Genomic DNA, 13,357 nt, shown 5'->3' on the forward strand with positions numbered 1-13,357 from the left:
TTTTCACCCTCTGTGCAGTAAGCGAATCGGGGACGTGATCCATTGTCACGCGGTAATTTTATCACCTCGTAAATAACGAGCCGAGTGAAAAGACATCTGCGCAAGTATGGTTCAGAGAAGAATTTCAACGGTGAGTCGGAATAGTCGTAAAAGGTTTTAAAAGTAATCGGTGGACATGCGGTAATATTTTTTACGCACACCGGTATACGCATAAAAGCTACTGTTCAGCAGCGACCTTATTTATATTTGATAATCAGATCCTCGACAAATGTTACGAGACGCATCCGATCGGATCGTTTTTTCCCAGTTATTCGGTACGTCGAATAAAAGCGGCGATATCATCTTTGTTCGTGGAAAAATATGAGTGGACTTTTATAGACTGAAATGGAAAAGTTACCAAGCAAGTCAAAGTCGAATTCTCCGGACGAATGAGAAAAAATCAGTGAAAAGGTTCTTTTAAAGCGAATTTTTATTGCGAGTGAAAAGGATTGAGGAGAAAGGCTTCCAGAAAGTTGACTTCTTATCGAAAGCCGTTACAGCCATATTTTTTATCCCATCATCTCCATTTGCGGTTTTGATTTACTGCCATTTGGGCGTTTTCCAAACACTGTTGTCATAATTTATTTATTACATCGTAAAATCTATCGATTACTCGCAGAGGCTGAAAACTTTCGCAGCAGAAATGTAATACTAACAATAAGTAAAATTAAGTCTCACGAAATTATTTCGTTAGAGATTAACTTGTCGATCTTTGAATTCTATTTCGTCGACTTTCTCCTCTCCTACAGACACTTGTAGTTCTCTTCACTCTCTGGCAGACAGCTGGTACCTTCTTCACAAACGGCCGTGACAGGTAACCCGAGGAATAACGCCGAACACGAGCTTCCTTTGGCTTGAAAAAATGAAAAGAATGAACGGAACGTAGAATTCTCTCGTCAAATTATCAATGGAATAGTTCGATTTTAGCTAAAACAATTGTTTATCAAGGCATTGAAACACTCAAAACATAAAATGAAGATTTTTTTGGCCAATCAAGACTTGACGATGAATAAATTTCACTCGAAAAAAAGAGAATATATCTCTTATCAAGCATAAAAAAAAATTGACGAAAAAAAAAGAATTACAAATAATAAAACAAATTCTACCTCATGATCAATTATATTATTTCAATTTACAAGACCTGGGTTATAGGTTACTGCATTACTCACAAATTTTCTTAAGGCATATCGGACAACAACCACAAAAGCCACCATTTGTTTGGTAAATTCCGTCGTCTTTTGCACACGCCGTCTCCGTCAGTTCGTCGCATCTCGTGGACTTACAGACATCAGGGGGACAGACAAATCCGTTTGTAGAAAGCACGGCGCAAACGAGAAAAGTAAAAGCGTATACGTGATTCATTGTTTCTTCGTGAATGTACCTGTACGAGAAATCAAACACGGAGCATATTGCTGATTATTCCATTTAAAACGAACAGCATTGTTTATACCAATTACGAGACTGAAAAGCAGGACGATATACAGAAATTTGCAACTTAGCATGTCAGTGTTCAGATTGCCAAACTCGTAGCGTCAGCCTGAATACATTTTTATCATCCAGCAGTATTTTTTGCGTGTACATTGAATGCAATGTTTATACATATTCGTTGATAGTGAATTTAGTCGCAATTAGTTCGAGCCGAATACTGATTGTAAGCATTATTCATATCTCTGAATAAATTTCACACAGTTACGTTACAAGAAAGTTAAACACTCGACAAGTGATTAGTATTTTAATATTAGTGTGGCATGAATATTGTTAGTTACAAAACATTCATCGCCCGTACAGCAACGCCGATCATTACGACCAGTTTTTAATTCAAAGAATACACATACCGAGGGCGATTTTCAAGCATGGGTAAAAGCTGCTGAATTATTTGTCGGCGAGGTAGGGCGAAAAAAAAAGGTAAAGTAAAATAAGAGAGTAAAAAAAATCAGAAAGAAGCTTTGAAGGAACATTTATATTACGGTAGAAGGTAAGGGAAGAAAGCTCCCTGCGGCTGGAACGTCTATAAAAGCAAACGAAGAGCTCGTTGATCGTCTTACGACAAGTTAAGCTCATTATCGGCAATCGTCCTTCTGATTTTTATTTCGTTATCTTTGCTTGATATTGATCGATCGCCGTGTGAAGAACGAAATGAAAATTCTGTACTGCCAATTCCTGAACTGAAATATCATCATCTCATTTCAGTTAAAGCAGTCGGGAGCACAACTAATTATGAATAAAATACCTCAGCTCGAACTTTTTCAAGAATGACACTTTCATCGTGCTCCGATACCTGAGGAACGACACTGACATCGGTGACGCCAGATTTTCATGGAGAATGAAATGACACATGTGCAGTATTTTCATCGTATTCAATATATTTTGTATTTCACTGACACAGCATCGTAAAGCCGCCAGCGTCTCTCTCGGAGGGAAAATTAAACGTATGTAGGTTTCGTACATAAATTTACAGTAACTTGTAAGTTGAGACTTATCTTCCGAAATTAACTGTGAAGTGAAATATGACTGATTTGATCGGTAAATATTTTTAAACGGAATTTTTCACGCGGAAAGAAATAAACTAAAGTTAGTCGAGGTATCGGTAAATTCGACACTCTCTCGTTTCTGCTGTGTTCGTTCTCTTCAAATCCTCAACGTGGAATATCCCTTGCACTCACGATAAGAATCGCAATTGTTTCTATGTATACCAGCGAAAAGTCACAAACTTGTTTACACCCAAAGCGTGAAGATGATGAATTTGTGCAGGTGCAATAAAAAATTTGCATATCTGTATTTTTCTCTGACCACGCGAAACTCATGAACGTGCGAATGTGACAGGACGCGAGTGATTATTACCTGAGAAGCGATACTCGTCCGAGGTATTCGCACAAGACGTTTGGAGGCCATACAAATAATTATAATCTTCATGCAAACGCGTTTCCATGAATAATTAATATTCCATTCGAAGGGCAACAATTGATTAGGTATGATCGATTTGGACGTTTACCAGAGTAAAAACTTTGATGTGGCAAAACTGATGTTCCATAAAGCTCTGATCATATTTGTCTCGATACGGAGTACCTGAGGGAAACCTTATCAGGGCCCGATGGAAAATCAGTACAAATTCATCATGTCTAATCAATTATTGTCCTCCGAACGGAATATTAATTATTTACGTAAACGCGTTTGCATGCAGATTATTTATGGTGCTTCCAAACGTCTTGTGCGAATGCCTCGGACGAGTATCGCTTCCCGGGTAATAATCACTCGTTTCGTGTCACATTCGCTCGTTCATGAGTTTCGCGGGTTCGGAAGCAAATAAAGATATGCACATTTTTTATTGCACCTGCACGAATTTATCATCTTCACGCTTTGGGTGTAAACAAGTTTGTGACTTTTCGCTGGTATACATAAAAACAATTGCGATTCTGAGTGCAAAGAATATTCCACGTTCACGATTTGAAAAGAACGATCACAGCAGAAACCGTTTCGTCTTCAACTTCGCTGCAATACTCAACTGGTGAGTCAATGCCGAATTTACCGATACCTTGACTAAATTTGGTTTATTTCTTTCTGCGTGAAAAATGCCGTTTATAAATATTCACCGATCAAATTAGTCATACTTCATTTCACCCCAGGATCCCGGTAAACACAGGTGTCTATCACTTTGCCAATGTACGAACAGCTGTCTTTATTTAGTCGGCGTATATATACCCGCTCCTTCATCGACGCAGCCATTACAGTCAATTTTTTTACACTTGACGAATTTTTCCAATCGACTCGTAAGTTAATTTCGAAGTATAAGTCTCAACTCTTCTCGGCATCAACTTGTAGAATCCGCGAGAAAACCATTTACTAACTTTGTCTCGGTGCACATTTCCGCATGTTGTTATACCAGCTCTTGAAAGAATTGAAATCGAAGCGTGATCAAATTTATCGAGGCGTTTTCTGTACCGTTGAACAGGGACCAAGTGAGTACAACTCGGACAATCCGTATCATAGGGCATTCACTATTTTGCAGAACAGCGATGAAACTGATCGTGGCGTACTTGCTTGCTGTGACTGCGGGTGTGGCTATGACTCAGGGTCTGGTATGTACTAATAACTTCTGTGCTAACCAGACGTGCAATGCGTCCGTGACAACGGAAAATTGCAATAACGAAGGAAAAATTTACAAAGCCAATGCCACCTATTGTAGATGCTGCGCCGCCTGTCTCACTCTAGTCGGTAAGTTACTGCAGATTTATGTAAGAAACCTACACACGTTTCACCGTGGTCTGGTAACGAGATTGATTGAAAAGCATGATTTATAATTTGATATACCTCGTCCACCTGTTGAGGTTAAATTTTCAAACCGCGCCGAACCGGTTCAAGCCTTTGAATTTTGAAAGTATATTTTGTAAAATTGAGAAAGTCGGAACTCGGATCTGATTGTATCTTCGCTTTCCAGAAAAAGGGGACATTTGTTATTACGGGTATTTGAGAGGGACCCCACCTACGTCTGAATGCGTAACAGGAACTACTTGCGTTCTGAATGCGAGTAACAACACCTATACGTGTCAGTGAAACTATCGTCACTCGACGGAGGGACGAATTATTCGACTTGCTGCGCAGATGACATGCGATGAACACGAATCGGAACCAAACCCATCTAATTTTCCCTCCGTGAGAGACGCTGGCGGCTTTACGATGCTGTGTCAGTGAAATACAAAATATATTAAATACGATGAAAATACTGCACATGTGTCATTTTATTCTCCATGAAAATCTGGCGCCACCGATGTCAGTGTCGTTCCTCAGGTATCCCTGTACGATGAAAGTATGATCCTTGAAAACGTTCAAGTCGAAGCATTTTATTCGTAATCAGCCAGTCCCTCCCAAGGTTTACCTGTTGCACCTATGATCAGATTGGCATCAGAAGCAAGACAAGCACGATGAGGCGCTGATCCCGGCCGGATCAAATTTTCTACTCCGTGCCTGGCCACCGAATCTTATGAACCGAATCTGGTGAACGAGCATAGCCAGGGACTGGTCATCGAATCTGATCAATGTCTGACAAATACAGACTGATCAGTGGATTCTAGAACGCTGTGTTACAAGCTTGATCAGGGTCTCATCAGGCAACCTGATGTCAGCTTGGCGAGACGTTCAGGGCAAGCCTGACGTCGGTCTCTGGTTGGGAAAAATTATACGCACACAGCTCACTGTAATTATCACATTGTTATACGGAGTTTCAATGTTTGGTCAAAAGTATCACCGGGATGTGTGAAGTGAAATAATATTCATGACATCTACCACATCGGCCTGAACGCTCATGGCCCGAATAACGTGTATTCCAACTAATGTTTTCATTATATATTTATTCATTTGGTATTTCGTATTTCATTGAAACATTAAAGAGGTATCAATGTATAAATAACGCTCATCGCAGGAAGGTCAGATGAATTAGGTTTTGCGTTTTGTTCATCGCACACGTCTGCGTAGAGTCGCGTGACTGCTGCCTTTGCTGTCTTCTGGAAGGGCTAATAGAAATTTCACGAAGTCGACTGACACTCGTACGTAGAGCTGTTTCCAACCTGTTGGCACGTGGTGCCGTCTTCGCATGTCGCTGTGGGTGGCTCTCCCCTCAACCGTGTGATAGTACAGCTTTCTCCTTCGTCTTGAAAAATGAAAAATAGAATTGAGCCGGAGTTCGCGGAGTCTAATCGAACTCGAGCTTTTATGTAGAATAAAATATTGCACATTGAATGAAATTAATGAAATACGAAAATCAATCATGTTTTTTGCATGAAAACAATGAACCAGACTTTAGCGCGCTGTTCGAATTGACGGTGAAAAATCACGGCTGGAGAACTTCGTAGAGATTGAAAAACTTGTTCTGGATCGATTTTGAATTTATGAGCGAAAGCTTTCCCCTATCGAACCCAGCTTTTTTCCACGGGATATCTTTTTAGAATTCCTAGTCCATTCCACCTTACGAAATTCAATCGGGCGCTTGCTTTGAGAACTCACAAAGTATGGTGAGACAGGTAGAGCAGCATCCGCAAAAGCTACCGCTGGGGTCGTACGACTTGTTTTGCGCTTCGCATTCTTCTTCGGTCACATTTGTGCAATTAGCAGTGGCACAGTAATCACGAGGACACACTATGCCTTCTGTGACAATTATGGCCAAAGCCAAAGCAAGTAAGTACGCGAAGACGAGCTTCATCGCTGTTCTGTAATTTCGGAAAATCGTCATGTTATACCTGATTGGTGTTTATTTCGCATCCTATTACAAGTATAAAAAAACAATTTATTCACCGAGAGATGACGATTCAGCGAACTGCGAAGTAATGCTTCTTTACACACGGTATATAAGATCAAAAATTATTGAAACCGCATTGTACAAAGTCAGTGAGCACTGATTGAATTGTCATGTTAACTACTGTGAAAGAGTGGGCTTACCTTTAAAGATGTACGAACGGTTCGATTGGCAAGAAGTATTATGTTCAGGAAATAGAACTCTAATGGCTCGGTATATTGAAAAGCGAACAATATATACGCAAGTTGTAGAGAACTGTTTCAATATAGTCAAGGTGAGCAAACTTGTACCCACGTCAATGAATCATTCATATTGTTATCATGCTGAACATACATTTATTCTTTTCCTATCTTATTTTAACAAATGTTCAATTGATGTATATTATATACACTTATCGTGTAAACGTTGTTTGATAAAAGTGTTGAACTAATTCTTCAGCATACAGCTCAGAATTTTAGAACGAACTAAGGCGACAAAGAAGTAGAACTGTGTACACGGTAGGGTGATTGAAAAGAAATGAAAAGTTTTTTCCCCCTGTCCCCTCGCCCCTCAAATGTTGGTGCTTGATAGAGGAAAAATCCTCGTAAAAGATTTTAATTTTATTTTCTAATTCGTTTAACATGGAAAAATTTCCATTTTCGTTAAAAGTTAAAATACTTGTAAACTGTTCAATGTTTTTTTTAAATTTATGCGTAGATCCTTGAAGTTCATTCTTCAAGCTTTTCACACCTCTATGTTCCAATGTCAATAATTACGCTTTGTTACAGAGGTTTGGAAAGCTTAAAAAGTGAAATTTTCTCATATTAAACGAATGAGAAGTAAAATTAAAATAGCAACTTGATAGACTTTAGCTGGAGAGCTCATCTTTTGGGAGGATCTTCCTTCTAGCGAACAGTAACATTTAAAGTGGTAAGAGCGTAAACAAAACAATGTTACTTTTTTTAACTGCCTAGTATACAGTTTAATCAAAGCATCAAATGTAGGGAAGAGAAATATTCAAGTATTGAAATTGCAGCCACGGTTGGAGATTCAACCGTCCATCTTCTGCAGAATTTAATCTAAACTGCTGAGATAATAATCTGGCCATGCTGTACTTTCTTGTTTGTTGATCTCGGTCGATGATTCTCTTCAAAATATTAATTCCGTTCAACAACTGGCTGACGGAGAGGAATGGAAGTTGTTAGAATCTTGTGGGTTTTATTCACAGGACGATTTTTATTGAAGATTAGGTTGACAGGAGGCAATTGTTATACGCAACGTGGGACTGAGTGTATAACAATGCCGCAAATATTGTACCTTTGACAAGTGGATAATGTGTATCGCGACAAAAACTGTTATCATCCATTATATATTTCGTATTTGAGTGTAATATTAAAAGCTATTATTATAGCAAGATCAGATATATTTGGTAATTTTGTTGTAAATTGAGTGACTCTCGTCTTATTCTGGCGGGATTGCGTTAGTTTTACTGAGATGGCTGACACGTGTACATATCGCTGGTTGTAGTTGCCTGGCAACTGAGGCCGTCTGCACATTCCTCGTTGGATGGCGTTCCCTTCAACTTCGTTAAAGCACAGTTGTCCCCTTCGTCTTGAAAAATAAAAATACAGTGAAGCCAACCTTCTTAGACTCCAATGATGCTTTTATTAGAATTATGTAAAATAAAACACAGAAAAATTCGAGAGTTCAATCCATTTAGGTACGACTTTGAATTGACGGTGTAGCGTCACGCTGTCGAACTTTTAGAGGTTTAACAAATCGAAGGGTTTCCTATCTCGAAACTTGTTAATTTCAAGTGATATATTTTAAGAATTTGAAGTCGTCTGACCGTGAAAAACACTTTTCCTACTCACTGAGTTTGGTGAGACAGGCAGAGCAACATCCGCAAAAGGTAGCTCTTTCTTTGTAAATTTTTCCTTGCAGGCTACACTGTTGTTTCGTCACATTTTTGCACGTGTTTGCGGTGCTGGTACAGTAATTAGAAGGACATATTATGCCTTCTGTGACAGCTATGACCGAAGCCAAAGCAAGTAAGAACGCGAAGATAAATTTCATCGTGCTTCTGTAATATAGGAAACTTATGCGATTATTTATATGCTTCGTTCTTATTTGGTATCTCGAAGAGGAATCCGACCTTTCAAAATCGAGCAACGATCGAATTGGCAGTGAGTGTGAAATTCAGAAAATAGAACTTTACTGACTCTGCCTCTTCAGAGGTGAGTGTAACATGTATACCAATCCCATAAAACTGTTTCGATACTTTCAGTGTGAGAAACACTTGCGTTAACATCAATAAATTATCAATATTGTCATTGGGTTGATCATAAACATGTATTTTGACGGTACGCTATCTCAACAAATATTCATTCTATAAAGAATTATCGAGTAAATGCTGTTCAATGAGAATCATCGAATAATTCGTTTACCTCTACCTGAGCATTCTAAAATAATCTAATGCCATTGAGACTTGTGATTGGTATACGGTACAATCAGAGTATTGAATATCGTGAAGAGAATGACCGAAATATTTTAATTGTGCCCAGAATTGTACGGGCAACGATGCAACTGAATTTAATAAACTATTAAGATGAAAATTCGGTCATTTTTCACTTTCTTGTTAGTGTTGGGCAAAAAGAAATTCTTCAATTAACAATTAGGCAGAAAAAAAGAACGATTTATGAATTTACGTGAGAATCAGGGTAAAACGAAATGAAAATAATTTTATTAAACTATACACAGTACCCTGCGAGTGGAAAAAAATGGACTAAATAGTTAGTTAAGGTTTTGGTCAATCGCGTGATGTACCTGAACACTGCAGAGTAGAAGACGAAACGATTTACACCTTCGAGTGTTCAACTTCTGAATATTGACTGCCGTCTGCACTTGAAATCGTCTCTTATATACCAACGAAATATCACAAAATTGTGCTTATCTCACGTACGGATGTGACGAATTCGTGCATGCATAACAAAACCTACATATCTGCAGTGTATTTACTTTGGCCAGTGTGAAACTCGTCAACAACCGAGTATGCACACGGCACGAATAAAAATTCCCCACAAAATGGGTAAAAAATATCTGCATTCTATTCGTATAAGGAACAAATTCCGCATTAACAATTGGTAATATCTCGAGTAAAAATTGACTCGCGACCTTCTTCCGCCAATGTGATTTTGCACACACCTAATCAGTGAAACTGACTTCGTAAAATCAATTCTGCACCCTCTTGAAATTAGGCGGAAATTACACGGGTCTGTACGTGGAAATTTCACCTTGTTACCCCGATGGATCTGGAAGGTCGTTATATATTATGTTCGGAGTATATTAAATTCACGACGTCAAACAACTCCGGGCTCCTCATAAGACTGGGTAGGCATACACTGATAATATAACTGTGGGTACAAAGCAGCGGCAGTTTTGTTTAAGTTTTATAAAAGTAATATCCCGGGTCACATTGTTATACCTACATCGATATCGTAGCTGTGACAACATTTGCAATACCTCTCCGATGATCAAGGTACAAGACTGACGCACAATGTGAGATCGACGCGACGCGTGCTCAAACACGCAATGATTAAACACAAGCTTCAACGACAATGTTATTTTTATTCAGTGATAATCCACGTCCATTCGTCACGTTCCATTACTGACAAGTCCAGGTTCGATCTTTCCGTTTTATGCAGCTCGTACCCGGTTCGCAAGCTCTGGTAGGCGACGAAGATGAGGAAGAACAGTTCGAACTGAGGTCCGAGCAATCGTCCCCTCTCGCTTGAATAGTGAGAGAGAAAAAGGTCAGATAAACACACTTGGCTAAGCGAATAAAACGAAGGCGAAAAACGCGTATCAGAGAAAAATACGGGACGATTATTACACGCGAATTGAGAGCACCGTTGATGACATCCCTGCGGACAAGGATGTCTTCTTACAAACCGAATGCGGTGTTCCGATAACTCACCTATTTTCTCACGGCACGCATCGCAACATCCGCAATAACCTCCATTCAACACGATAACACCGTCCGGACAAGTTTCTCTCGTAGCCGGTGCACAACGTACGGTGTAACACGCGTCCTCCTTACAGTCCGAATACGCTGCAGCGGCCAACGACAAAAGGCCCAATACGTACACCCACTTCATGATTGATCTACGAAATTATCGACGATCGCTCAAAAATGAGAAAAAAAAACAATCCCGCGCGGTCAGAGTAGAGAAAAATCTCCGAATGCTAACCTGACATCGGTCAACTCGAATAAAAATGTACCTGAATTATGTTTGTTGGACAAGACTTACCGTTGCTGGATCACTGAATCGCTTTCGGTCTCTTCGAATTTCAAACGCACACTGTCTCTTAAGATAGGAACTTCTTTTTACATGTTATTCGAGAGGTTATTTTTATACGATGCAGAATACACCGAGTACTCGTCGAGCTTGTCGAAGCTCACGTTCAACCTTCTGATTAGCATAACAAGTATATTTACACACCAAATGATCAACGTTGCAGGCAATGGGTTGCGATATAAGCCACCAACACGTACGACGTTTACTTAGTTGGTGAAAGCTTGTACGCGGTTTGGTCAAAATATTAGCCACTTTGACCATCACAATTATTCCGATCATAACAGGCAGTAGAAAATGTTTTCGTATTTAGTCCGTCGCGAGTTTTAGCGACCAACTCCAGCGATATTCAAGCCTTACGCTGCACACCGGGGTCAAAATGACCCCCTGTATCTTTATCGCAAATTCGACATAAAAAAAATCGAAACTAATCTGATTTGATTCCAAATAAATAGTAAAATTTCGTAAAAATCCTAAGATCAGTTTTTTTCCAAAATTTCGACTTCGTTCATTGAAATGAATACCTTTTCTCAAGACGCCGTATCTCTTCTCAAATATCTTTGTGTCTTGAGAATAACCAAGTTAATTTTCAGCTGAAAATATTGAAAATTCAGTGAGTTACGATTTTTTGAGTAGAATGATCCATCTTTAGGTATTTTGTTGTTTTATCAATTTTTTGTTTTTTGTACTGAAAATTTCATTTTGCGTATTTTAAGTATTCGAATCGAACGAATCTCCGATTTTGACAATGTCTCGTCTCAAACACCGTTCAAGCAGATCACGGAAAAGCCGAAAGGTTCAATCAAACTTTGAAAATTGCAGATGATCCTCTCGATTAGATTGATTCGCGATCGCAGGCAAAATACATCAATCAAAATGTTCGAATCAGGAAAGTATACCGATGTGTGAAAAGTTTCAGTATATTCGTGGGATCATAATAATTATAATTACCCGTAATTCCTTGGTTTCCAAATGGAGAACGATTATCACTCCAAAATTGACCTCAATCATTACTTAGATTATAGTAAGCATAATTTCGTGCCACTGTAGTTTACCACGACACCAACTTTCACCTTTCGGGACAATAAGCGAAAAAATCATAGTCGAAAAAAAAAACCCGCCATCACCACATGTAACGAAATTTGTCTTACAGTTTGTATCGCAAACCAAGCATGAATTTCTGAAGAATTTGAAGAAGTAGTTTTTTTTTCATCGATAATTATACTATTCGTCAATTTTACTATTTCGCGGAACAAATTTATTCCATCACGCGCTGTCACGTGTGTAGATTGAAAACGTAAGAAAAATACAATATTTCCGAGTGAAAATATCTGACAAGCGAAGCTCACCTCGCAATACGAATTCCTGAGGTTCACTAAAGGTCCGCGTCTTTTTCCGGCTTCGGATGCACTGCGCTCACTCCTTCTCTTCCATTATCTTTATACGCGCAAACGTATCGAGAGACTAGTCACTAGTTCCCGACATTCGATGGCAACGAATACATTACGTACGATAAATTGTGGGTGACCTTGTAGACGCGTTGGCATTTACCACATCCTTCGATGGCTATGATTGTATAATTGCGTGTAATTCTAAGATATGTTTGCTTATGTGCATTGTATCCTGAATTATTCATTATAATACCAACGAGTGGAAGAACTTTGAAATGTGGCCTTCGGAGAATTTTCGGACGGCAACGAAATCGAGTTATTAACGATACTTCGTGTGGTATTTTATGCAGAGGAAAAAAAGAAAGAAAAATTCTTCGTTGGACGTAACAAGTTATCGTTTTTGGATATTTTAAAATGTTTTCAAACAACAATGTCGAACAAAATCGGCGAATACTGACTCCTTATTGGAATCTCGATCACCGTTGACACTTATCATCTTAAAATGAAAACGAACTTTCACTTCTGGAGTTGCCTTCTCTTACCGATTAAGCCGTTATATCTCAATTCAACAAGAGTTACATCTGTGTAATCTTCAAAGTTAGCGAGACACTTTCATAATACCTATCCTTTTTATTACTCCGTATTAAAATGACAGAACTTTGAGCTCCCAAAGAGATGAAACGCCGAGCCAAGGACGAGAATCTGGGAAACATAATTATACAACGGTAATTACGATTGATGCGGCTGCAGAATGTGATCATCGATTTCTGAATTATTCAAAAGTTTTTCCGTGGATTTTTCAATATCGATTTCCACATGCAGCTGTATTTTAAAATTAGATTCACCACATTTCTTACATTTATTCATTGATGTAACACACCAGTTTTCATTCTTCTGTAGATTTATGTATTCGACTAGACTTGGAACAGATTAATGCTCCATTTTCTACACTTGCAGTCGAGTCGAGATTTCTAGTTTACATTAATATTGTGAAAATTGAAATTCAACCGCAGTAGTCGAACAAGGAATTCTCGCCATTCGCGATATTGTTTATCAATTTTCATAGCATTTGTAACAATTTTTGTATAAATTTGAATTCAGTTTCGAGATCATAAGAATTCAACAAAAATCGCTGAAAATTTTACAAGATGAAGCCTCGAAGTATAGCACTTAAGATTTTAAATTTGATACGACCGAAGGATCAATCAGTCGACTCTCAACATATGTTTGCATGTTTTTTATATTACTTCGCATGTGTTTCATATTAAATCAAATACCCGACAAATAATCAGACGAAAGCCAAGCTA

The 13,357-nt window shown here is 38.7% G+C and overlaps 3 protein-coding genes and 1 long non-coding RNA gene across 7 annotated transcripts in view; 1 reads left to right on the forward strand and 3 right to left on the reverse strand.

Moving 5' to 3' along the window:
* LOC124178877 (hemicentin-2-like) overlaps positions 1 to 13,357 on the reverse strand; it is a 249,234-nt gene that overhangs the window by 146,335 nt on the left and 89,542 nt on the right. The window lies entirely within an intron of this gene.
* LOC124178884 lies at positions 452 to 12,159 on the reverse strand. 2 transcript variants are annotated; one of them, XR_006869911.1, is made up of 3 exons: positions 12,009 to 12,144; positions 1,209 to 1,420; positions 452 to 892 (listed from the first exon to the last, which is right to left on the reverse strand). It is a non-coding gene; the product is annotated as an uncharacterized LOC124178884 (long non-coding RNA). The 2 variants fall into 2 exon arrangements; XR_006869912.1 differs by lacking the exons at positions 452 to 892; positions 1,209 to 1,420 and adding exons at positions 9,912 to 10,093; positions 10,281 to 10,468 and having other exon boundaries at positions 12,009 to 12,159.
* LOC124178881 lies at positions 3,336 to 4,759 on the forward strand. Its single transcript, XM_046562653.1, has 3 exons — positions 3,336 to 3,544; positions 3,989 to 4,251; positions 4,475 to 4,759. The coding sequence occupies exons 1-3, from the start codon at positions 3,351 to 3,353 to the stop codon at positions 4,588 to 4,590; spliced, it is 573 nt and encodes a 190-aa protein (XP_046418609.1). The 5' UTR covers positions 3,336 to 3,350; the 3' UTR covers positions 4,591 to 4,759.
* On the reverse strand, positions 5,365 to 6,620 carry LOC124178882. 2 transcript variants are annotated; one of them, XR_006869910.1, is made up of 3 exons: positions 6,469 to 6,620; positions 6,037 to 6,239; positions 5,365 to 5,683 (listed from the first exon to the last, which is right to left on the reverse strand). XR_006869910.1 is itself a non-coding variant. In XM_046562654.1 (2 exons), the coding sequence occupies exons 1-2, from the start codon at positions 6,230 to 6,232 to the stop codon at positions 5,559 to 5,561; spliced, it is 321 nt and encodes a 106-aa protein (XP_046418610.1). In that variant the 5' UTR covers positions 6,233 to 6,239; the 3' UTR covers positions 5,365 to 5,558. The 2 variants fall into 2 exon arrangements, 1 of the variants encoding a protein (XP_046418610.1); XM_046562654.1 differs by lacking the exon at positions 6,469 to 6,620.

The sequence above is a fragment of the Neodiprion fabricii genome, chromosome 3, assembly GCF_021155785.1.
Source record: "Neodiprion fabricii isolate iyNeoFabr1 chromosome 3, iyNeoFabr1.1, whole genome shotgun sequence".
Classification (NCBI taxonomy): Eukaryota; Metazoa; Arthropoda; class Insecta; order Hymenoptera; family Diprionidae; genus Neodiprion; species Neodiprion fabricii.

What these genes read in the sequence shown, in the direction of transcription:
- LOC124178882 (XM_046562654.1), bottom strand. Translation starts at nt 6,232, where the DNA reads ATGAAGCTCGTCTTCGCGTACTTACTTGCTTTGGCTTTGGCCATAATT. An exon ending in TACCTGTCTCACCATACTTT is followed by an intron (nt 5,684 to 6,036) that starts GTGAGTTCTCAA and finishes TCATTTTTCAAG; the next exon opens with ACGAAGGAGAAAGCTGTACT.
- LOC124178881 (XM_046562653.1), top strand. Translation starts at nt 3,351, where the DNA reads ATGCACATTTTTTATTGCACCTGCACGAATTTATCATCTTCACGCTTT. An exon ending in TTCGCTGCAATACTCAACTG is followed by an intron (nt 3,545 to 3,988) that starts GTGAGTCAATGC and finishes ACCGTTGAACAG; the next exon opens with GGACCAAGTGAGTACAACTC. An exon ending in CGCCTGTCTCACTCTAGTCG is followed by an intron (nt 4,252 to 4,474) that starts GTAAGTTACTGC and finishes TTCGCTTTCCAG; the next exon opens with AAAAAGGGGACATTTGTTAT.